The sequence below is a fragment of the Danio rerio genome, chromosome 6, assembly GCF_052040795.2.
Source record: "Danio rerio strain M-AB ecotype USA chromosome 6, GRCz13ab, whole genome shotgun sequence".
Classification (NCBI taxonomy): Eukaryota; Metazoa; Chordata; class Actinopteri; order Cypriniformes; family Danionidae; genus Danio; species Danio rerio.
Window position 1 is genome coordinate 4601925 of NC_141026.1, and position 23076 is coordinate 4625000.

At 38.1% G+C, this 23076-nt stretch overlaps 1 protein-coding gene and 1 long non-coding RNA gene across 3 annotated transcripts in view; one reads left to right on the forward strand and one right to left on the reverse strand.

The window, feature by feature from the left end:
- LOC147843312 (uncharacterized) overlaps positions 1-15956 on the forward strand; it is a 77865-nt gene extending 61909 nt beyond the window's left edge. The window contains exon 3 of the long non-coding RNA XR_015493115.1: positions 15292-15956. This is a non-coding gene — a long non-coding RNA (uncharacterized LOC147843312). The remainder of the gene's footprint in view (positions 1-15291) is intronic.
- slc25a12 (solute carrier family 25 member 12) overlaps positions 2014-23076 on the reverse strand; it is a 21460-nt gene continuing 397 nt past the window's right edge. The window contains exons 2-18 of one of the 2 annotated variants that reach the window (XR_015492539.1): positions 22620-22673; positions 19464-19609; positions 17499-17614; positions 16966-17105; positions 14659-14805; positions 14434-14572; positions 14257-14350; positions 12951-13035; positions 10615-10699; positions 10374-10532; positions 8132-8184; positions 7451-7989; positions 6064-7284; positions 5176-5314; positions 4614-4772; positions 4442-4532; positions 2014-2920 (exon numbers count right to left, since the gene is read on the reverse strand). Coding sequence is in view for 1 of the 2 variants with exons in the window: in NM_212782.2 (NP_997947.2) it covers positions 2713-2920; positions 4442-4532; positions 4614-4772; positions 5176-5314; positions 6064-6204; positions 7909-7989; positions 8132-8184; positions 10374-10532; positions 10615-10699; positions 12951-13035; positions 14257-14350; positions 14434-14572; positions 14659-14805; positions 16966-17105; positions 17499-17614; positions 19464-19609; positions 22620-22673 (2037 nt within the window). In the remaining variant the exon portion in view is untranslated. 2 annotated transcript variants of the gene reach the window in all.

Sequence of the window (23076 nt, forward strand, 5' to 3'; positions counted from 1 at the left end):
GCACGGAGCTGCTGAAGTTACAGTAAACAGCACTGGGAGGCGCTCAAAACTGTCAATGCGAGCGCACATTGAAGAAGATGCCCTGAGGCGATATGAACGTAGAGCTGCTTATTGCACTGGTGAACAATAATCATTTCTTTTTTTCTTCTGTGTTACGAGTGAGTGTCAGAAGCTTAAAGTTGTGTAGCGCTATCCAACGTCAAGGAGTGATTTTGCATACTCTTCTGCTCGACGCCAGTGAAAAATCTCTTGGGTTTGAATCGGGAAAAACGCTGACCATAAACACAAACGAAAAGCGTCCTGGTGTGTGCGAGCCTTTAGAGTGAAAGTTAAAGAGTTAATCTGCTAATGTAGCTGAAAACGTTTTCAAATATTTCAGTGGTGTTTATATATTTGCTTAAAATTCTCTTATTCGTATGGGAATGCAATTAGACCACAGTCTCCTCCAGTAGCTATGTTTCCATCCAAAAATGCTAATGAACTTTATGCGCAAAACTGAATTATCGCAAGAAAAATGTGCGGACAAAGCAGCGCTTCCAATTAACGAATGAAAGTGAAGAAAATCGACATTTCCTGATTAACTGGTGCCAAAAATCAACAGTAATAACGGAATTTGCTGCAGTAGGAAAAGCTGCGTCAATCTTTTCTTCACCTAATAAATGACTTGCGCCTCAGAAGACAATGCCGACACACAGTGAATGCGTATTGGCATTTGAAGGTGTCAGATGTGGAGTGCAGACGCTCTTGATTCTGGAGGCCATTAATCAGGGCTCAACAATAAGGACTGCCCTATGGCCAGGGGCCAGTGTGAGAGACGCTTGGGACAGTAGACAGGATTATTACTGGCCCGATTGGGACAGTGCCGCCTTGTCACTAAAGTTTAATTTGTTAATTTTAAGTTTGTGCTCTTTGGTCTTAAAATGCAACCTTCTCTGTGATGTCGTAAACACCATATTGCTTTTCAAATCCTCTAATCTGATTTAATGTTTCAGCATGCTATTTTTTTCGTAACCTGGTAACAACCAGTAGAGACGACATCACGGCGGCAACATGAAAAAATGTGAGGCTAAAATAAAATGTCTGTTTATAACGTCTTGGAAGCAGACATTTGCATGAGAACACAAGGAAAAAAATGAAACGATTATTTATTTATTTATTTTTAAAAAATGTTTGCACAATTTGCCAGTCAGCCACCTTTTGTTAAATAATTTGGAACTGCAATAAAACACCTCCACATTTTCCACACTGCACTTTTTGTTTGCAAAACACTGAATTTTGCTCATTATACATTTATTAACATTTTTTAAAGATTCGTAAATTAATTTTTGACACATTAATTAAAATATGTAGCTAAAAAAATAACTATTAACTTGGCTTTTTTTTTTTTTTGATGGGGCCAGTGAAAATTTTGACAGGGCAAGTAAAAGTCTGAACTATTGGCCCGATCGGATCAGTAGAAGAAATCCTTAGCATTGAACCCTGTTAATAATATAAGACTTAAACGGTAAGGCATTTTAGAATGACCAAAACAACAGTTCAGATGTTTTACAATGTGCTCAGCCTGCTGGTTTGTCCATTTACACACATTTTAATCATCACATGATCTCTTATCACAGAATCACATATACTGGTATTTATTGAATTAAAGTGCTTCCATCATAGTTTATGCTGATCTTTTCTTATCAAATAAAACGTTTATCCTACACAATCATGTGCATACGGCTTTTATGCGCATTTTCAAATATTATGCGCATCACGTCATTAACAGTTTTTTTATGCGCATATGCAAATTGCGCATAAGAATAGGTGGATGGAAACATAGCTAGTAATCAATTAGATCACATGATCATTAATTATTATTTTCCCCAGCTAGAATTAGCATGTGATTTCTATATAAATGATCGTCTGACTTCTTGCTGCCCTGCACGCGTGTTTGCTCCTGCAATACTTTCCACTCGTTCACCTCTATTTTGTATCTGTAACAAACCCAATAAAACCTTCACAAACTAGAAATAAAATTTAACAGTATTGATTTATTTTCCATAAAATACAAGAACGAATGCATTTAAATTATTTCCTACGTTTCAAACCAATCATGACTTTGTTTTGGGGATCAGTGGATCAAGTTTTGAAACCTCTGTACATCGCTCAGTGTGACGCAGAGAGCGAGACTCTCTGTGGATTGAGATGTACATGTATATACAGTACATGTGCAAGCTACGCAAAGCCAAATGAAGAGCGCTAACAGCATGCTTAGGTCACATCAATACATCATAATCATCAGGATAAAACTCAAAAAGCAGCAAGATGTGCGTCTCGGGGAGCAGAGCAACAACAAAAAAAAACCAACACTAGGCTTTTCTCTCAGGAGTGTTTCATGTTAGGTGTTTTAGCATTAGCCAGTGGCTGCTGAACTTCTCTAGAGCCCTTGTTTGATAATACACTGAGCGCGTGTGTCGCTTTAGGTCTTGATCAGTGTGGCAAATCTACCCTGTGCTTCAGAAAACACACTAACTATGACCTGTGACCAGTGTTCTTCATCAAAACCGAGGCACTGATGAGGGTTACCCTGAAAATGAGCTGAATTTCCCCATGTCCCCCACCTGGAAACTGAAAGAAATGAAAGAGTGAAGAGTGTAGGCAGATGTACTGTGAGATGGAGGCATGCAGCCACTGGAGGACAAGGCCATGGAGAGCGGAGCAGGAGTTGTTTTAGGAAGCGCCGGCTGTTTCCTTGGGTGTTTCGGGATGGATGGTTGAGATGCCGGAGGATTTGAACTTGGGCAGGTGAAGTCCGAACTTGTTCTCCACGCCGGCAAATGTGGCGGCTGCCAGACGGTAACCACCGACATGCTCAGAGCTGACCGGAGGAAGCTCAGAGATCCGAGATTTGGGTGTTGGTTCAGAACCAGCAGGACGACTGGAATGAGAAGAGAAGCGTTAGACTTTTCTGACCGCAGAAAGACTCGACATGCAGCCGTAATATCAAAACTAACCTCCTTTAACGGCTGTTTTACACCGCACATGCCAGCAGAGTGTGAGCAGCACGTTTTTTTCAGCATCCATGTTAACAGATTAGAGCTTTCATATGTCAAGCGGAAGCAGCATGTCAGCGATAGTTTCGGCGCTGGTCTATTTTTGCAGTTTGGGCTCAATTACAGTGCCATTGCATTGATAATTTGATAAAATAACTAAAAAAAAAAAATAAATAAAATGATAAAATAACTTATCCAGCATATGTTTAACGCAGTGGATGCCCTGATGATATTTTTTGTTCTAGAGAAAGCCTTAGTTGTTTTGTTTTTATTTTGCTTTGTAGAATAAAAGCAGTTTTTAATTTTTTAAAAACTATTTTAAGGTCAAATTTATTAGTCCCTTTAAGCTTAATTTTTTTTTGATAGTCTAGAGAACAAACCATCATTATAAAATAAATTGACTAATTACCCTAACCTGCCTAGTTAACCTAGTTAAGCCTTTAAATGTCACTTTAAGCTGTATAGAAGTGTCTTGAAAAATATCTAGTACAATATTATTTACTGTCATCATGGCAAAGAGAAAATAAATCAGTTATTAAAACTATTATGTTTAGAAATGTGTTAAAAAAATCTTTCCATTAAACAGAAACTGGAGAAAAAATAAACAGGGGGTCTAATAATCCAGGGGGCTAATAATTCTGACTACAACTGTGTATGTATGTATATATATATATATATGTATATATATATATATATATATATATATATATATATATATATATATATATAGGTAAGAAGATAGAATATATGAAGATAGACTGATCTGTGCAACAGCCGCCGACCCAGACTGCAGATGCAGCTGGTGTGAAAGGCAAACGCCTGTGGCACTGCCTCTGCTCTCCATATACGCAGCGCATGCTCTGCTCGTGCGTGCGGTGTGAAACAGGCAGAAATACATTTCAAAAACACATTTCACAATACAAGTCATCTCATATCCTGATGATATATTACACAATAGGTGTAGTAGCTTTTCTGTAAATCCAATAAAAAAAATCTATTAATGTATATGGAAATGACTATTTCCTCTTTAAATAATTAAGTATAAAAACGAAAAAATGTGCTCGTTTATATGTTATTATTTTTCTTCATTTAGAACTTCTGAGAAAAAGTTTAATTACAAATGTAAAAATACTGAATAAATTGATTATTACTTTGTTTAAATGCCATATCATCAGCACTGGCTATATATATATATATATATATATATATATATATATATATATATATATATATATATATATATATATATATATAACAGGAAAAAATTGCCTTGCTCTATTTAAACATCACTTGGAAGAAAAAACAATTATTATTTTACAGTAGGACTAATAATTGTGTTTTCAACTGTATTTCCTTGTGAGAAATGTAGATCGTACGTCTGTGAGAAACGTCTGATTAGCACTTACTGTCCTCCGAAGTCAACGTATAACCATCGCTGCAGGAGCTCGTAGGTCAGCAGAGTCACAGCGAACTGAGGAGACGAGCGGAAAACACGAGCTGCGGAGAACAGAGAGAGAGAGATTAGTGAGTGAATACACATGCATACGACTGTGTGTATGTGTGTGCGTGTGTGTGTACCTCCAGCTCCCTTCCACAGCGCTCGGAAGCCTTCCTCCTTCATAATCTTCCTGAAGCAGTCGATCACTCCATTGTACGTGGTCTGACCCGCACGGGCGGCCACTTGCAGTCGTGTTTTGATGACATCGGCAGGAGTGACCAATGAGGCGGCAGGAACACCTGTCAATCCAAATCATCCAGACGTCTATTAAGGCATGAAAGGGAATCACTGGAGAGAGCATGATTAAAGTCTGTGTGAAGCGGAAGTAGCTGCAGACTTTTATTTCAGTATGATGATGTACTTCCAACGGAAACTGAATATTGAATAGGGGGCGGGGTTTTATTTTAGGCAGCACCCTAATGGCTGGAGCTCAAACCCAAAACTGAAATGTGTCACCATTTGTGAGCTTCTTCTCTCGGACACCACAGAAGATACTTTGAAGAATGCTGAAAACATGTAACCATTGACTTCCATAGAATGAAAAACAAATACTATGGAAGTCAATGGTTACAGGTTTCGAACATTCTTCAAAATATCTTCCTCTGTGTTCAACAGAAGAAAGAAACTCAAACTTGTTCTGACCTGCGATGGCACCAGCGCTCAGCAGCTGCAGAGCTCCTAGTCTGCCATCCTCATCCGCCAGCAAAGCCTTCGTGTGAGCATAAACAGGGAAATAGATGGCAGAGAAGGGAATATCTCGGAGGAAACAAGCCTTGGCGCCCTGTGGAGTTTAAAAACAAACAAAAAAACATTAACATTTACCGTACATTAAAGCAGTGTTTCCCAACCATGTTCCTGGAGGACCACCAACACTGCAAGTTTTGGATATCTCCTTTGTCACACCCATTACAGGTGTTTCAGTCTCTGCTAACGAGCCGATGATCTGAATCAGGTGTGTTTGGTTAAAGGTCCCATTAAGTGCTTTAAAAAACTCCACCGAAAAAATGAAGAGAGGATGGGACATAGTAGCTCCTCCCCCTTTAAAAAAACAGCCAATAGCATTTTGTTTTATCACAGCTCTGCCAGTGAGAGTGATTGAGCTCAAGCGCATCAAATTAAAAGCCAATGGAAAGCGTACTGAAGGGGGCGGGGCATGTGAGATAATAGAAAGCATATGATTGGTTAATATTTGATGAGAAACTAGTATGAGGTAACATGAATAAAATCGTTAGTCCAGTTAGAAGTGAAGTGACAAACTACTAACTTTAAAGGTTTATTATCTTCAAAACGGGAATTTTGCAATTGTTTTGGTTCACACTAGCTTATAGATATCCTTAAAACTAACATCTTAAAAAAAAAAGTATTTTAATTTCACAGGATCATTAAGGAGACATGAAAATTATGCAGTGCTGGTGGTCCTCTAGAAACATGGTTGAGAAACACTGCATTAAAGGATTGCTATTCTGAAAGTGATTCAGGAAAGTGGTTACAAAGTCAGTTCTGAATGGAAAGAGTGTTTTTGATACAGACCTTGTAGAGGCCGAAGAAGCCGAGGTCTCGAATCACACTGAGCGCGCTCACTCTGGGGCCTGTCGTGATTTCACCAGCAACCTGCAGACGAATCTTGACGATCTCCAGAGGGTTGGTGAAGATAACCTGCGAACCACCAGCCTGGAAAGACAGAGATGGAAGGTTTAGCCAATGAAGAACTACACTTTACCAGGGTTTCAGCAGGTTTCACCAAATCAAATTTAAGAACATCAAAAATTTTATTTCAGACTAACAGTACATCAGAAATGTACATCAGTATTTACAGCCTTTGGCGTGAAGCTCTAAATTGAGCTCAGGTACATTCTGTTTCCACTGATCATTTTTGAGATGTTTCAGCAGCTTCATTAGAGTTCTGATTTGAAGAAGCATACGCCTATACAGGTCCCAGGGTTGACAGTGCATGTCAAAGCACAAACCAAGCATAAAGACAAAGGAATTGTCTGTAGACTACCAAGACAGGATTGTCTCGAGGCACAGGGCTGGGGAAGGTTACAGAAAAACTTCTGCTGCTCTGAAAGTTTCAATGAGCACAGCGGCCTCCATCATCCGTAAGTGGAAGATGTTTGGAAGCACCAGGACTCTTCCTTGAGCTGGCCGGCCATCTAAGCTGAGTGATCAGGGGGAGAAGGGTTACTCTGTCTGAGCTCTGTGCAGCAATCCACCAATCAGGTCTGTATAGTAGAGTGGCCAGACGGAAGCCACCCCCCGTCTGGAATTTGCCAAAAGGCATCTGAAGGACTCTCAGACCATAAGAAATTAAATTCTCTGGTCTGATGAGACTAAAATTCAACTCTTTGGAGTGAATACCAGGCATTACGTTTGGAGAAAACCAGGCACTGCTCATCACCAGGCTAAGTGATGCATGTTGGTGGCAGCATCATGCTGTGAGGATGTTTTTCAGCAGCAGGAACTGGAACACTAGTCAGGATAGAGGGAAAGATGAATGCAGCAATGTACAGAGACATCCTGAATGAAAACCTTCTTCAGAGTGCTTATGACCTCAGACTGGGGTGACGAATCATCTTCCAGCTGAACAATGACCCAAAGCACACCGCCAAAATATCAATGCAGTGGCTTCACAACAACTCGGTGAATGTCCTTGAGTGGCCCAGCCAGAGCCCAGACCTAAATCCTATTGAACATCTGTGGCGAGATCTGGAAATGGCTGTACACCGTTGCTTCCCATCCAACCTGATAGAGCTTGAGAGGTGCTGCAAAGAGGAACGGGCAGAAATTCTAAAAGACAGGTGTGCAGAGCTTGTGGCATCGTATTCAAGAACACTTGAGGCTGTAATTGCTGCCAAGGGTGCATCAACAAAGCATTGAGCAAAGGCTGTGAATACTGATGTACATCTAATCTTTCAGCTTTTTTATTTGTAATAAATTTGCAACAATTTCAAAAACTCTTTTTACACATTGTCATTATGGGGGATTGTGTGGAGAGTTGAGGAAATATAATAATTAAATCCATTTTGGAATAAAGGCTGTATTGTTGGTGATTGGATGTGTGTTAGATTGACTAAATAAATTTACTTAAAGGAAAATTAAGACCCGTTTAAAATGATTTAACACCTACAAGACAATATTTCAGTGAATATAAGACTTTAAGACCCTGCGGAGACCCTGTTTACAGACTACACAATATTCATATCTGTTATGAAAGTCAAGAGTAGCCAGGTTTCCATTCTAATGCGAAGCGAATATTTTCACTTTTCGATCTATTGTTGTTCATAAATCTCCATGTCATTCTACATCAGATTGTGCCAAATTGAGGCTCATATCATGTCTGAACCTGTACATTTCAGCGCAGTTAATCATACTCACACATCCACCGGCAAGAATCTCAGCAGCCAAAGGTATCGTATCATCATTTGTAGTAAATTTGTCCCTCACAAAGTCATTCACCTGGAGGACACACACACACACACACACACACACACACACACACACACACACACACACACACACACACACACACATTACTAATGTAATTGCTTCATCATGAGCAGCTCATTAAAAACTAAACAGTCAGTTTAATAACACTCACAGTGAGCTTGATGGCTTTTTCTGGAGCCACTCCAATGAGCTGCGGAAGAAGACCTGTAGGAGGAAGAAAAACAGTCAAAGTAAGATGAAAGTTAAGAAACAAGTAAACACACTTTTAGGGCTGCTTAATTAATAGAAAGAAAACCATCATGTGCATATTGTCAGTAAATCTGGTTCTGTAATCAGTAGTAACCCTTCAGCATGTGCTTTCAGATGGAGCAACATTTACTTCACAGACTCAAAGTTCACTGACAAGCTACTCAATTCAACTTTTATGATTGCAGATCATTTAATCAAGCAACAATGAAATCAAACGTAATCATTCTGTGATGATAACCAGACCCCCTAGTTTTCCACGATTCCGCGATCGCTGAATCCAACGCAATAAAATTTTTTTTAAAAAAATCAATAAAAAGATCCTGCAAAATTCCTATTTAAACACAAAATATGTTAATAAACTCATAAAACATCAAACTTCAAACCATATAATCAAATTATATTTATTTCAGAATGCAATGAACTGTTTAACATCACTTAAAGACGTTGCATACGCAGCACACGTAATGTATTTGATTGTCTCTTGAAAAATGACATCTCACCTGCGCCCTCACAATCATTACATTACATGAAAGTGGGGCGGAATTGTTTTGCAAACTGCAGTAAGCGGACGCGGATGAAGCGCGAGTGATTTACATGTGAATTCAATGCAAAGATTGATTAGACATCCTGTGGCACTAATTGGGCTTTTTTTGCGTTTAACGAGCGAAAGAACGTTTAAGCAAACAAACCGGGGCAATGGAACAGACGGAAAAGCAAGCAGCTTACAATGATGGAGATTGATTCAAGGGTGACGGCTGCTGGACGTGACCGAATTGAAGGACATTATTTGTGCTTAACATGTATGGCTGCTATTATTGTGTGCATAAAATCAATAAATGTTTTCGTTTAACTCTTTCCCTGCAGTTAAGGAGATAAAGCTTCCTTGCTATTGACGAGTTTTACAGCAATCCATGTTTTAGGTGTATTACGGTAGGGGAGGCCCTAACGCATGCCCTGGATAAAAATAGGAGTTAACCCACCCTTCCTTTGGCTTAATCCCTACTGTTTTAGATCTTGTCTTGACAAGAGACTAAATAAAGAAGCTTTAGTTTTACGATCTGTATCATTGTCAGTTTGTCAGCACAGAATAACAGCAGATTGTGTTGCTTTTTTTTAATAAACTAAGGGCCTACTCACACTATGCTATCCGAACCGTTTCCAGGCCCGTTTCCCGGATCGTTTGAGAAGTGTGAGTGCGCTGAATCGGGCTCAGGCACGGTTCAATTGACCGGCCCTGGCCCGGTTAGAAAAGGTGGGCCTGAGCGTGGTTCACTTAGGCTTTGGCGCAATACGCTTGTAGTGCAAAACGTGCCAAAGCCCAAAACTAAAAGTGAGACGTGACTTTTAAGGGACTGTTTCATATGGATTTATTAATCATTCTTACTGTTCAATGAACGCAAACTGCCGTAGATTATTAAAGACGCAAACCCCTCACTGCACCACAGCTGTGCGCCTTCAGCAGACCTCCTCATTCCTGCAGCACGAGGGCTTTATGATTGTTTATGAGCGCCAAAAGTGGCGGATCTGTTCGGCGAAATATCTGACTGCGCGTCACCGCATCCCTAAGGCGAAATATTTGACTGCATGTCACTGCATATCAAACGACTTAAACGATATAACTAGAGAAATCTCCACTGTGCTGAGCGAGAGTGCTTACTGAACAGCGCAGCATCGATGACGTAAGCGTGCCCAGGCCCGATTGTAGTGTGAGTGCGGGCCGTCGGGGGAGACGGGAGGGGGGGACAAGCGTGCTTTGGCTCGGTTCGAGGCAAATGTACATAGTGTGAGTACAGCCTGAGGCCCTGTGTTGCTGCTACATCAAAAAACTTAAAAATACCCCATTTAATGACATGTTTCTACTGCAAATTACTTCATGCCTTCAGTCAATTGTTTGAAATAAATCCTTGTGGGAGATGACTCTGTAGTCGTGTGTTTAATAGTCACGTTGAATCAATGAAAGCAGTTTATAATGCAACATTATGTGGATTTCTTGGGTTGTTTCCTCCCAGCACATTTGGAGAAGCATGCTTTACTGACAAGATGTGCATGACAACTCACAACTTCTGCTTAAAGATTTTGATTTCATTTCTATTAATCATGCAGGCCTATTTTATAATTAGTTGTTTTGATAGCACAAATCCAACCTCTATAAAAGCCAAAGAATCCCTCGTATCGCAGGACTTTCTTGGCGCAGTCGAAGCTGTTCTTGTACATGAGCTCTCCTACGAAGGAGCCGGTGGAGCGCTGGTTCTGCATGCGGGTTTTCACCAGGTCTATAGGGTACACGGCTGTAGCACCGGTGGCTGCACACAAACACTACAGGTTACAATGCATTCTTAAACACAAATTAATAATTATCTAATTAATCCAGCAAGAAATGAGCACCTCCAGCGATGGAGCCCAGAGTGAACCTGTAGGCCGACTCTGCAGCCTGCAGCCACACAGGCCGAGAAACCTCCCCATGCGAATGCTGCAATGACAGAAAATAAAATACTTATATTTTATTCCTAAAGAAGAAAAGTTAATTATATAGATATATTGCTATAAAGGTTTAAACAAAACCTGTATTTATGTCAATGCACAATTCAAAAATAAACAAACATGAGTCCATGAATGAAGAAAGGACAATTTACAGATTTTTTTATTTTATTTTCCATCACCACTGATGAATGTTGTGTGCATGAGGTTGCCATAGAAAAATAAGTAGTTTGTCCTTTATTGGTGACGCAATTCAGTGCCGCGCATTGTTTTTGGTCAAAGAGCCACATGTGGTTTGCAAGCCATAGGTTCCCTACCACTGTCCTCAACCAAATTCTTACAGTAGTATATCAGAGTATATACAGGAACCAGAGAGTTATGTAATGTGTATTTATATAGTGCATTAATTGTGTATGGCCATACACCCAAAGTGCTTCACAATCATGAGGGGGGGTCTCTCCACACCACCACTAGTGTGCAGCCTCCACTTGGATGATGCAACGGCAGCCACAGGACAATGGTGCCAGTGCGCTCACTGATGGAGCCAATTCGGTGGATGGGGAGGACTGGGAGGCCATGATTGTAAGGGCCGATTGAGGGACTTTGGTCAGGACACCCATGTTACACCCCTACTCTTTACGATCAGTGCAATGGGATTTTTACTGACAACAAAGAGTCAGGTTTAATGTCTCATCCGAAAGACGACACCCACTGACAGTATAGTGTTCCCTTCACTATACTGGGGCATAGGGAGTCCCACAGACCACAGGTTGAGCGCCCCCCGCTGGCCTCACTAACAACACTTCCAACAGTAACCTAGTGTTCCCTAGTGGTCTCCCAGGTTCAGCTCTGCTTAGCTTCAGTGAGTAACCGGTCTTGGACTGTGATATGGCTTTGGTGAGTAAAATACAATACCTTTATAAAGACCGTCTTTGAACACCTCATAACCACTTTAGGTTTCAACTGGAAATATTGGCTAAATAAATACAGATTGTAAGAAACATTGATAAACTGAATACATATGCTAATCCAGCAGTGGCATGATGTCCAATTTAGCATGATTTTTCGAGATTTAATAACCTACACAGCATCCTGATATTCGCAGATTTAATTTAATTCCAAGCGCTCTATCAAACTGTATGGGGAGACTCATCATATGGTAATAATAAACGTTTACAAAGCGCAGTAATACTTTCCAAAATCACGATTGCAATAAAAAAATAAAAAATTATATATATATAAATATAAATTGGGTCACATTTAAAGGTTCAGGACACCCCGGAGAACTTTTTTTTTAAAAATATTAACAGCTGTGTGTGTGTTGAGCATCAGTTAAGACAATGTTAGCACCTGTCAGCTTTAATTGTGGGGAAAACTGGATAATTTTGAGCTTGTCGTCAGCTAATTTCAGCTTCCGGGTTTAAAACGATTTTTGGGGCGGGATCAAAATCGGCGACGTAGCGCAGAACTGCAAGTGCAATGATGACACGTCGGTTTCTCATTATTATTCATAGCAGAGTTTTCTTATCCTATGAGAAGAGCCGGCTGCTTAATTATTCATGAGACCTGCCAGACCTGCCAGTGTCAAGCCCGAGCTGAGAGACACGGAAACCACGGCACAGTATTTAGCCGTTCATGAAGGCTCATATGCGTTTGTTTCCATCACCCACGCGGTTTGTTGAATGTTTTCCCCCGCGATCTTGTCAGGGCCGATCATACAGCAAAGCTGTGTGCGTGCTGCTAGCATTTTTGTCGGGAGAGCAGCACGAGAATTAGAGAATGGCGGATGCTGTCTTATCAGGAGTTCGTTCACATTCAGACACATCACTGTGCTGCTGTGTTTGCCTAAATCCTCCAGATTACCAGCAGGGCTAACGGTTAAAATAGACAGTTCAGGAGACCTGCTGCACCGAGTCTGCTGGATTGCGGGATTGAGGGAGAAGTCCTCATTTATAGGGTTTACATGAACACACGTATCTTTATAATGATATAAATTGTGGTTATGTGTATATGAAATTACAAATAACAAATGTAGCAGGGCATTAAATCACACATTAAATCTCCTCTTTGTGTCTCATTTTGTGAGCTAACTGTCAACAACAGTTATTCGCTCTCCTTCTCCCCTGCTGGCATTAATCATGCATCTTTTGAAAAAAATTCTGAAGTAGACTTTAACCGAAAGAGGGGGGTGTCATGGCCCTTTAACTGGCAGTATAAACAAGGCCTTAGGCATGTAAACTCACCTGTCTCTGCGCCTCAGCTACATTATATGGCAGGGATCCTTCCTCTAGTGGAGCTATCCTCTCGATATCAGTCATGTTCAATCGTCTGCGCATGACATACAGAAACAACAGATCAAGAGCAAAATTTTAATATCATGTTAGCTTATCAAACTATTTTCAGGACGAAAGCTTTGTGTCATTGACACAGGATTTAATAAACCATGCAGAACAAAACCAACAAAAAAACACAAGAAGAATTACATAATCTGAACAATCAGAACAAACTGTACTGAAAAAACCTGTTTCTTTACAATAGTATGCTTTATATTTCTGCTGTTCAAAATTTGCTTGCATCTGTAGTACTTCATGGGATTGTACCTCTGTCACACACTTAAGTCTTGTGCCTTTTGTCTGATATTCAGATATATCTTTATTTAAAATCAAAGTTTGCACTGGCCTGATTATCCTCAAATATGGAAGGTTTGGTTCATGGCACTTTTTTTGTGAAAAATAGCTTAATAATTCTGGATTCAGTGCTGAAAAATGGAAAAACACTAACCGTACGTTCACACCGAAAGCGGCGCGAGCATCAAAGTAGCCGGAAGTCATTCATTTTCAATGAGAGCCGGCGGCGATAAGCAGCGAGGCGCGTCTTCGCCGGCGTGGGCATCGAGGAGAGTTGAAATCAAGTCAACTTTATGGTAATGAGCTATGACGCGGTTCGGCGGCAAGCAATCAGAATGACGACGTCCACCGCTTGATAAGAGTTCAGAGAACACAGACCTGTGAGCTTTGGTTCCGACCACAGTTGTTCCCAAGGGTTTGATGATTGCGTTCGGCGGATTTTCAATTATTTACAATGTTTTCTTACATGAACATGCATTAAATAAGTTACTGGGAGTTACTGATGTGCATTAATGTTATATATGTTTACCTTAAAAAAAAGCGGGAATCTCACGCGACGTGACAGTACAAAACAGTACTGCTGCTTCAGGATATTTCAGACATTTGGACACATATTGGATAAATAGAGCAAAGCCACACCACATGCAACTTGATCTTCCATTGTTGTATGAATTTGATAAGAAGTGCGCAACATTTACGCTAGAAACATGTCTTATGCAGGAATGTAACTGATTTGCTGCAACGGCCCCTTTAAATACGAGATCAATGTAGCGAGTTTTGATGCTCTCGCCGCTGGAGCTAAAGGCAGACAGCGTTGTCGCCAGGGCAGCCAGAGCAACCTTGGACGCTCTCGGTGTGAACGTACGGTAATGCACGCAACAGAAATATACACATATGTATGCATTATCAAAATTGACGTTACCCTGTTTGGGAGTGCAGTCCTGATAGCTGGAACAAGATGTCGATTTCCATTGGGGTAATTTGGCCAAACTTGTTTGCAGCATGAACAAACTCCTCTACAAATGGAGAGAGAGGAAGGAAAATGTTAATGTCATATTATTTAATTATAATATTTCTAATTATTGCAGACAGCCCGCACCTTTAGTGACAAGCGTGTCCTTCCGACTTCCAGCGAGAGTGCTGTAGATTTTACGGATCATTTCCATGTTGTTAAGCAGAGAGTTGAAGGCATTGAAGTAGGAGAAGCTCACCATGTGAGAGGTGCCGCCCCCTGCTGCCTAAGAGGACACACAGACACATTCACTTTCCATCTAGAGGAACTTCCACCAAACAACCAACTCCAGAAAGAGGCCTGTGCACTTACAGATACGAGGTTTTCCTCCACAAAAGGTGTGAGCATGTGGTGTCTAATGGTGGACATGATGTCACTGAAGTCCAGGGATGAGATCATGCCGCTCTTGACCTTGTCTTTCTGCACAAACGCCTGTCGAGCATGTTCCAGCTGCAGCTCCTATGAAAGCACAAGTGTGCAGTGAGGCAAAAAAGTATTTGCTCAGCCACTAATTGTGCAAGTTCTCCTACTTAAAAAGCTGAGAGAGGCCTGTAATGTTTCAAGGTATGCCTCAACTATGAGACAAAAAAAATCAAGAAAGATTTCAGGCTCTCACCGACCTGTAACCTCTACTTTAAGTGGCTCCCCTGCATTAAAGGTTCAAGAAAGCGAGTATTTTATTTGTGATTTTTTGTGTGTTGAGCATCATTTAGGACAACGTTAGCATCTGTCAGCTTTACTGGTGGGGAAAACTGAATCCTTTTGAGCTTTTGTCAGCTTAAAATAATTTTTGGGGCTGGTTCATTGTGTTGGATTGTCATTGCAACCTTCACACCATAGTCATTGGTGTTGGTGTCATAGTCACACATCAGTGTGTGAAGAGTGGGAGAAGATGGTTGCATTAACAATCCAACACAATGGGCAGCACATTGAACACATTTAAAGGATCACGAAACACCAAATCACATGTTTTGAGCTGTTGACAGTCGTATATGTGTCCCACACTGCTAAAAACACTATTAGGACACCTATATTTCACTAAAAAGTGTAAATTGGTTGTTTTTGCGTTATTTCAAGCAAATTCGTACTTCCGGTTTGAAACGAATTTTTGAAGCTGCGTCACGGTCATGACATAATAGCGTGTATTCCAGCGTGCAGACTGGACGACTGTGCCAGAGTGTGTCTTATTACGTCTTACAGTGTGATGCATTAATGCATGAGTAAGGCTTGGTTCAAACCAATCAGCGCGCTCTATTGTGCAACTTCATGAATATTCATTACTGTCACAGTGTTTAGACGACAGAGACGCCACGTTGTGTTGGCAAAACAAGCGTGAAGTGTTGCTTTTATAGTTTGCTGCAGTTAAGTTTTGTTTTCATTTTCTCTCTGTGAGAGCGCAGCTGGAGTCACGTGTGGATTAACAGTGTACGCGACGCTCGACAACAATAACTTACGTGTCTAAGGAGGATTATTGTTTACCTGAGAGCTGTTCTCATCTGCAAACGCTGAGATCCGGATTCGCTTGTAGTCTCCTCTTAATAAAGACGCGGCTCTAGTTGCTGGTGATTGTCCTGTCTCTACAGATTTGGTAAGTGAGTGATCAGTGCTCTTTGTTTATTCAGTTTGTTCTTATCGAACAAACTATTGCACAGAGTGTAAACATGTTAGCACCACAACCAAACTATAACCTCGTGTATAATTTTCACCGCATTTTGTGACCGGAATAACACACGCGGCTTTCTGACGCTACCTGCTATGTGCATCTAAGTTTGCAGGACATGTGGAGGGTTTTTTTTCTCTCATTCGCCGTGCGGTATCAAACATTGCATGAAAAATACACGCTTAGAGCAGCTCCTCGAATCAAATATCTTGTTTGTCGCGAGGGACATGAATGAATTCCCTGAATGAAAGAGCCAAACTGCAGTTAAAGTCCACCATTTAATAATTTGGCAAATAATTCGACTACAGATGTCCATGTAAACACCATTACTTTCTCCCCTGTGTGTGTGTGTGTGTGTGTTTTGACTCTGAAAGTCAGCGCGTGCCCAAATAGACACTAGACACTCCCACACCAAGCCTCTTTTCTTTCTCCGACAATCCCCCCAAACAGAGCTGGACACGCCCACTTTTCTGACTTTTTCCAAAGTAAAGGTGTGAAAACACCCTGCTGAAACGAGGCCCTTTAATAAGGGGTCAGAAACTCGTAAATAACTCATGAAAGAACGTTAAAACCAAGCACACCATAGTTTTTCTTATGAAACTCCCAATATGTTTGATGTGTCACATGACCCTCTTCCTTTTGAAAAAACTAAAGTTGGATCCAAAATGGCCGACTTCAAAATAGCCACCATGGTCACCACCCATCTTAAAACGTTTGCCCCTCACATATACTAATGTGCCACAAACAGGACGTTAATATCACCAACTATTCCCATTTTATTAAGATGTATCCATATAAAGGGCCCACCCTGTACAGTCGACATGCCAATATGCGCTCACATCTCCCTATCAGACTTAATACTAACTGGCTGCAAGTGTGTTTTGACACTCACTCCAACACTGAGGTCAAAGGTGATACTCAAACACCTTTAAGCCTAAATAATTATCTGGGTGTGGTACCTGCAGGAACTGTCCGAACTCCAGATAACTGAGCCGCTTGTTTCTGGCATTTCCGAAATGCAAGCGGATGAACTCGCAGTCCCAGTTGAAGGGGATGTGGTGGTGCACGGTCGTCTGGCTGAAGATGTCTCGCACGTTCTCTGCAAACACACACAAAACTAAGCTCCTGCAGCACATAACAGACATTGTAAAATCACTCAGGCTGTTTACTAGCTCCACTGATCACGTGAACGCGTGTATAAATGACTCTGTGTTCAAGGCTAAGCTGCTTGTTTGTTTAGAATAATTATATTACGGTCAGCTGACTGTAAAAGGGACAGTATGTCTGTAAAAACATTGAAAGTCTACACAGGCAACGATACTTGAAATGTCTGAATGAACTGAAGTCAACGAATGGGAATGACCTACATATAAAACACCATGGAACATGCAAATAAACTACTCTAAACTGTGATGGGATTTAATATGTGGCACACACAAATATAGGTTAAAGTCCATTTTATAGATTAATATTCAGTCTGTGTTGTTCTTACCGAAGGACACATCTCCAGTTCCAGTTTTATCAAACAGCTGGAAGGCCACAATGAAGAGGGCATCAGGCATACACAGCACTGACTCAAAGGCCAGAAACTCCTGGTACGAGATCAGCCTGAACACAAACAGTAGAGACGTTACAACAAAACAACCCTTGTTTAAAACATTTTACACAATTTATTTTTTACTTGAAACTACAAACAGCACCATTTAAAACATTTTATTTAGCAAGGATGCCAAGAAATTACTCACATTTTAAAACAAATTGAATAATGACTGAATTAAATAAAAATACAGCTTTATACAATTATTAAAATTACATTTAAATATTTTTACAATTCTTTAAAATATAACAATAATGCTGAGCTAGTATTAATCGCGATTAATTAAATCCAAAATAAAAGTTTGTTTTGACATAAGACATGTGTGTATTATATGTATTTATTATTTATATGTAATGCGCACACATATATAATAATAAAGACTTCACAAAGCTGTTATCTGCATAGATATCTAAATGTATGTATTGTATACATATTTTATATCTAAATATAAATAAACATTCTCACATATTTGCATGCATTTGTATTTTTATAAAAATAAATATTCACTTGAAATGTGTGTGTGTACTGTGTATATTTTATATCTAATACAAATTTTATGTAAGAATTCACTTCACAAATAAAAATATTTTCTAATATATATATATATATATATATATATATATATATATATATATATATATATATTAGGGATGCTCTGATTAATCGGCATCGGCTGATAATCACATTTTATGACTCGATCGGTACTCGCGGATCTGGCCGATCTCATTAACCGATCACAATATATATATATATATATATATATATATATATATATATATATATATATATATATATATATATACACATATATATATATATATATATATATATATATATATATATTTTTTTTTTTTTTTTATTTATTTATTTATTTTTTTTAGGATGAATATTTAATAATATAACTTATTATTATTTACTTATTGCAATAAAACAGTAGTTTATAGACCTATTTTCTTTTAGCAAAAAAGTAATGTATTCATAGGTTTGCACTATAACTTCTTATAGGTCAAATTTGAGCTCCAAACTTTTTCTTTATTGAGATATGTTGTTTCCAAATTGCATTGTTAATCATTTTTCTTACCGATTTTTTTGAAATGTTCATACCTAAATAGTTATAAGAGACGTGTTTAAGGGTTTATATGCAGCATCCTTGATTTATTCTCCTAGGTAAGGAGAAATCTCCACTTAAGTATTATAAAGCGTCAGAATCGGTACTCTGTATCAGCTGATCACCATGACAAGGAATTGTTACTCGATATCGGCTACAAATATTGTGATCGGAGTATTCCTAATATATATAATATCTCATATATCTCATAAATATATTTATATACATGAGAAAATATTTATATTTATTAGGTGAATATTTATATCTGATGCAAATTATAGATAGGTAGGTAGTTAGACAGACAGACAGACAGACAGATAGACAGATAGATAGATAGATAGATAGATAGATAGATAGATAGATAGATAGATAGATAGATAGATAGATAGATAGATAGATAGATAGATAGATAGATATATAGTAATAGATTTTTAAACAAATAAATGCTAAAATCTTGTAGAAGCCAACTTTACATATATTTATTAAGCAGACAATTTCATCCAAAATGAGGATGAAATAAGCACTTCGAATTATCAGAGAGAAGCAGAATATAAATGCTGTGACAAGTTCTAGTTAACAAAATGTACTGGAGTAAATATGTAATGTACGTCTTATAATTATTATACAAAAAAAGTTATGCAAAATCTTTTTGAAATGAATGAACTTTAACATATAAACTGAGCTAAAGGTTCAGGGTTCAGTCCAGAAAAAAACACAACTAGAAAACAGATGGGAGATAGGAGATGTCTCACCCATCTTTTGTGGTGTCAGCCACTCCGGCAAGCAGATGCACAGTTTTAGGGTTGAAGTGGAGCTGCGTGTGGAGGCCCAAATACCTCTGCACGAAGTCAATGGGTGTCATGTACCGCTCTCCATCCTTATCCACCACACTGGCATACTGAGGGGACAAACACAACACGAGCATCTGTAATCAATCCCGCATAATTTCTTTATACAAAAAAAAATCTGTGAAAAAGGGACTCAGTGACCATTATATATTTTAAATAAATAAAATGTAAATAAATATGTAAAATACCACATGTTCCATTATTAATGACTGTTGGCAACAAGCAAGCTTCAATCTACCTCATTTATCAAGCACCAGCATTTGCATACTGGGACAACTGGGGAAAGATGACAATTAATATTCATTAACCGCGAGTATTTTTCAATTTTGATCAACTATAAATTGCATTAATAGCTTTTTAACACTATTTTATGGTGTTTCAATACTATTTTTATTATACTATTTTTTACCACAATGTGTATCCATTTAGCCCAAAGAAGTTTTTTTTCCCATTTAAAAAAAACAAAAACTGCACTGTATCTGAAAATTAATTACAGAATATGAAAAAAGATTTTAATGTTATGATTTTAATTTATTGCATTTGCCACTCTTTTATTAGTATAATCTTTTTATTTCAATATGGATGAGAAATTTAATTTGAATATTAAAATAATATCAACATTAATTTGAGAATTAACAACTAATAACTTTAATGGAATAGGCATGGAAAGATAATCGTTTTCAAGGTATACCACGATATGGAAAATTCAAGCTTTTAAAACCGCCAAAATTTTCCGCTATACCGTTTATAAGGTAAGTGTACAATTTTTTTATTAATTAAAACAATTATTTATTTATTAATTTATTATATAATTTTTTTTTTTTACATTTGTCTTTTAGGACAACAGCATCTCCAGCAGAAAAAATATCCTAAGATGCTGATTTAAATAAATAAAGACAGCAAAAATCAATGATTGATTTGAATTGTTCAGCCTGAAACGTTTACTGTTCCAAAATATTATAAATGTTTCTTAAAATAAAAATAAATTGTGTTCAAAGTGGAAAAAAGTTTTTGTTTTGTACCTAGACATTTTTAAATAACTTTTTTTAAGAGCAGTATCACATTACCGTGATATCGTGAAACTGATATTTTTATTCAAGATTATCATACTGTCAGAATATTATACCGGCCCACGCCTAAAATGGAATAAAGTCAACACAATTTAGTTAATAAACTCCAAATTTAGGAAATATTATATAAAAAAAAAAACATAATATTTTTCTTGCAAAATTTTTTATTTCAGGTGAAAAAGTGCTGTTTTTCATGACACATTGGCTTGTGAGGCATACATGCATACAGCATAAATCTACCAGCAAAATTCAGTCTCAGAGACATGTACAGTATGAGGCTTACACATAATAAAGGCTATTTAGGCTATCCTATAAAATTCAGACTTGATTTTAAAATACTTCTTTTCACTTATAAAGCACTGCACAATTCTGCCCCGGCCTATGTCAGTGAGCTTATTAGGCCTTTTACGGCTTGTAGACTGTTAAGATCCCATGACCAGTTTCTTTGGTCTGTCCCTCGGTCTCGCTGCAAATCAAAAGGTGATCGAGCTTTCTGTGTTGCGGCCACAAGGCAACATCAGGATTTATCCTTCATTGGATGCTTTTAAATCTAATTTAAAGACTTATTCTTACTCTCTTGTCTTTAAGTGACGCATGCATGTTATTTCTTATATGTATTTTAGTATTACTTTTATACATGTACACTCCCTTATATTTTTAATTCCAGTTTTTATTTTTTGTATTATTTTATTGTAAAGCACTTTGGATCAACTATGGTTGTGTAAATTGTGCTCTATAAATAAAGTTTGCCTTGCCATGCCTATTTATTATATAAAATGTGTCCAATATTGAAGAAAAAAAAAAGATTTTTAGATTTAGAGATCCTTAAAATACAAAGCAATTATTTCCCCTAAAATCTACGCATTTCAAAATTTATTTGTAATACATTTATAATCATGTAGCTTCTACTGTGTACTTAATAAATCAATTCACAAGTTAAACCTGAAAGAAATCAGAATGAATGTCGCTACAAAGGGAGTGTGTAAATACATATATGGGGGAAATATTAAGAAATCACTTGAAAATTATAAATTTCTCTGTATATTAGCTGTGGGTTTAATTAAAATGCTTTTATTTGTACATTTACACCAAACATTTCACAAAAGTTTTGACCATTTGAACTTTTTTTTTATTACTATAAGCATTGAAACATCACACAGAGTATTAATACAAATTCAGACACAAAACTACATCCAAGACCATTACAATAATTGCAAAATTTTGCTTTGAGATCCCCAAAATACAAAGCAAACATTTCCCCTAAAGTCTACGCATTTGTTAGAGGATTGAATGCATAATGGAGATTTTATAATGTAGCAGCAGTTAAACAGGACACAAAAAGCTGAAGCCCTCTGACCTTATCGAGACATTTTTCACTCATCCATCTATTGCCCTGACATTCATGTCTTCCTCCAAACATCCGCGCTGGAGTCCTATTAATAGAGCCACATCGCATAGAAGTCACTGTGTTACCAGACACCCAAGCAGCCCAACGCCACTCAAGAAAACAACTACTCTCAGCTGACAGACGCACAAGATCTAGACGGCGGAAGTCATCACAAATAACTAGACAAACGTGAAGCCCATAGATTAGCACTTCTCTGTTTATGCTGGAAATATGAAGCACATAACAGTTTACCCACAAACACATACAAGAGTCTAGACTTTCATACTGCATGTCATAGACTTTCCAATGTATTCAAGTACTTATTTATGTCGCTTTCTGTGCAAAAAAAGCAAGCTAATGTAAACTTGAAAGTCTTACATGTCCTAATCTTACAGTGTGACAATTAAAAATGCAGCGTGACTAAGGAAATCAAGATTTAATGACAGACCAAAGCGGTTATCTACTTTGCATCTAAGGTTGCAGAGTCTGTTCGAAACTAATGATCCACAATCGACAACTCAAAAGAAGGAAAAATACATGATAACTACCAGATAATGCATAAAATTAAGCTTTGAATTAAGGATTTCCACTGTTTGAGCTTACCTTTTGAAAGATGACCTTCAGATCATTAGGGTCGGCCCTTTTGGTTAACTGCACCTGTAAAACAACAACATTGCAGAATTACTGTTGAATGACACTAATAAAGATGACCTGTACATCTAAAGAGATTTATTATAGATCTTAAACCATGAATATACAACAATGTCTAGTGAAAAGCATAAATAAATCATTCTTATAACCTCTGCACAAAAATCTTTGTTATTCAAACGCAAACTGTTAAAGGAGAGCTCTTTAAACGATCAAACCAACATCATCATCAAGTATTAACTTAATATTTGACATTCAGGCTCACAAATTGTGAAAATAATGTATTTAATGCAAACCAGTTTTTTTAAAATAAGCACAAAATACCTAAAAATATAATTGACAAACACAAACACACAAAGTCCCTGAAGAATACGTTAATATGAGCCCAATTTCGCCAACACAGCATGATCCT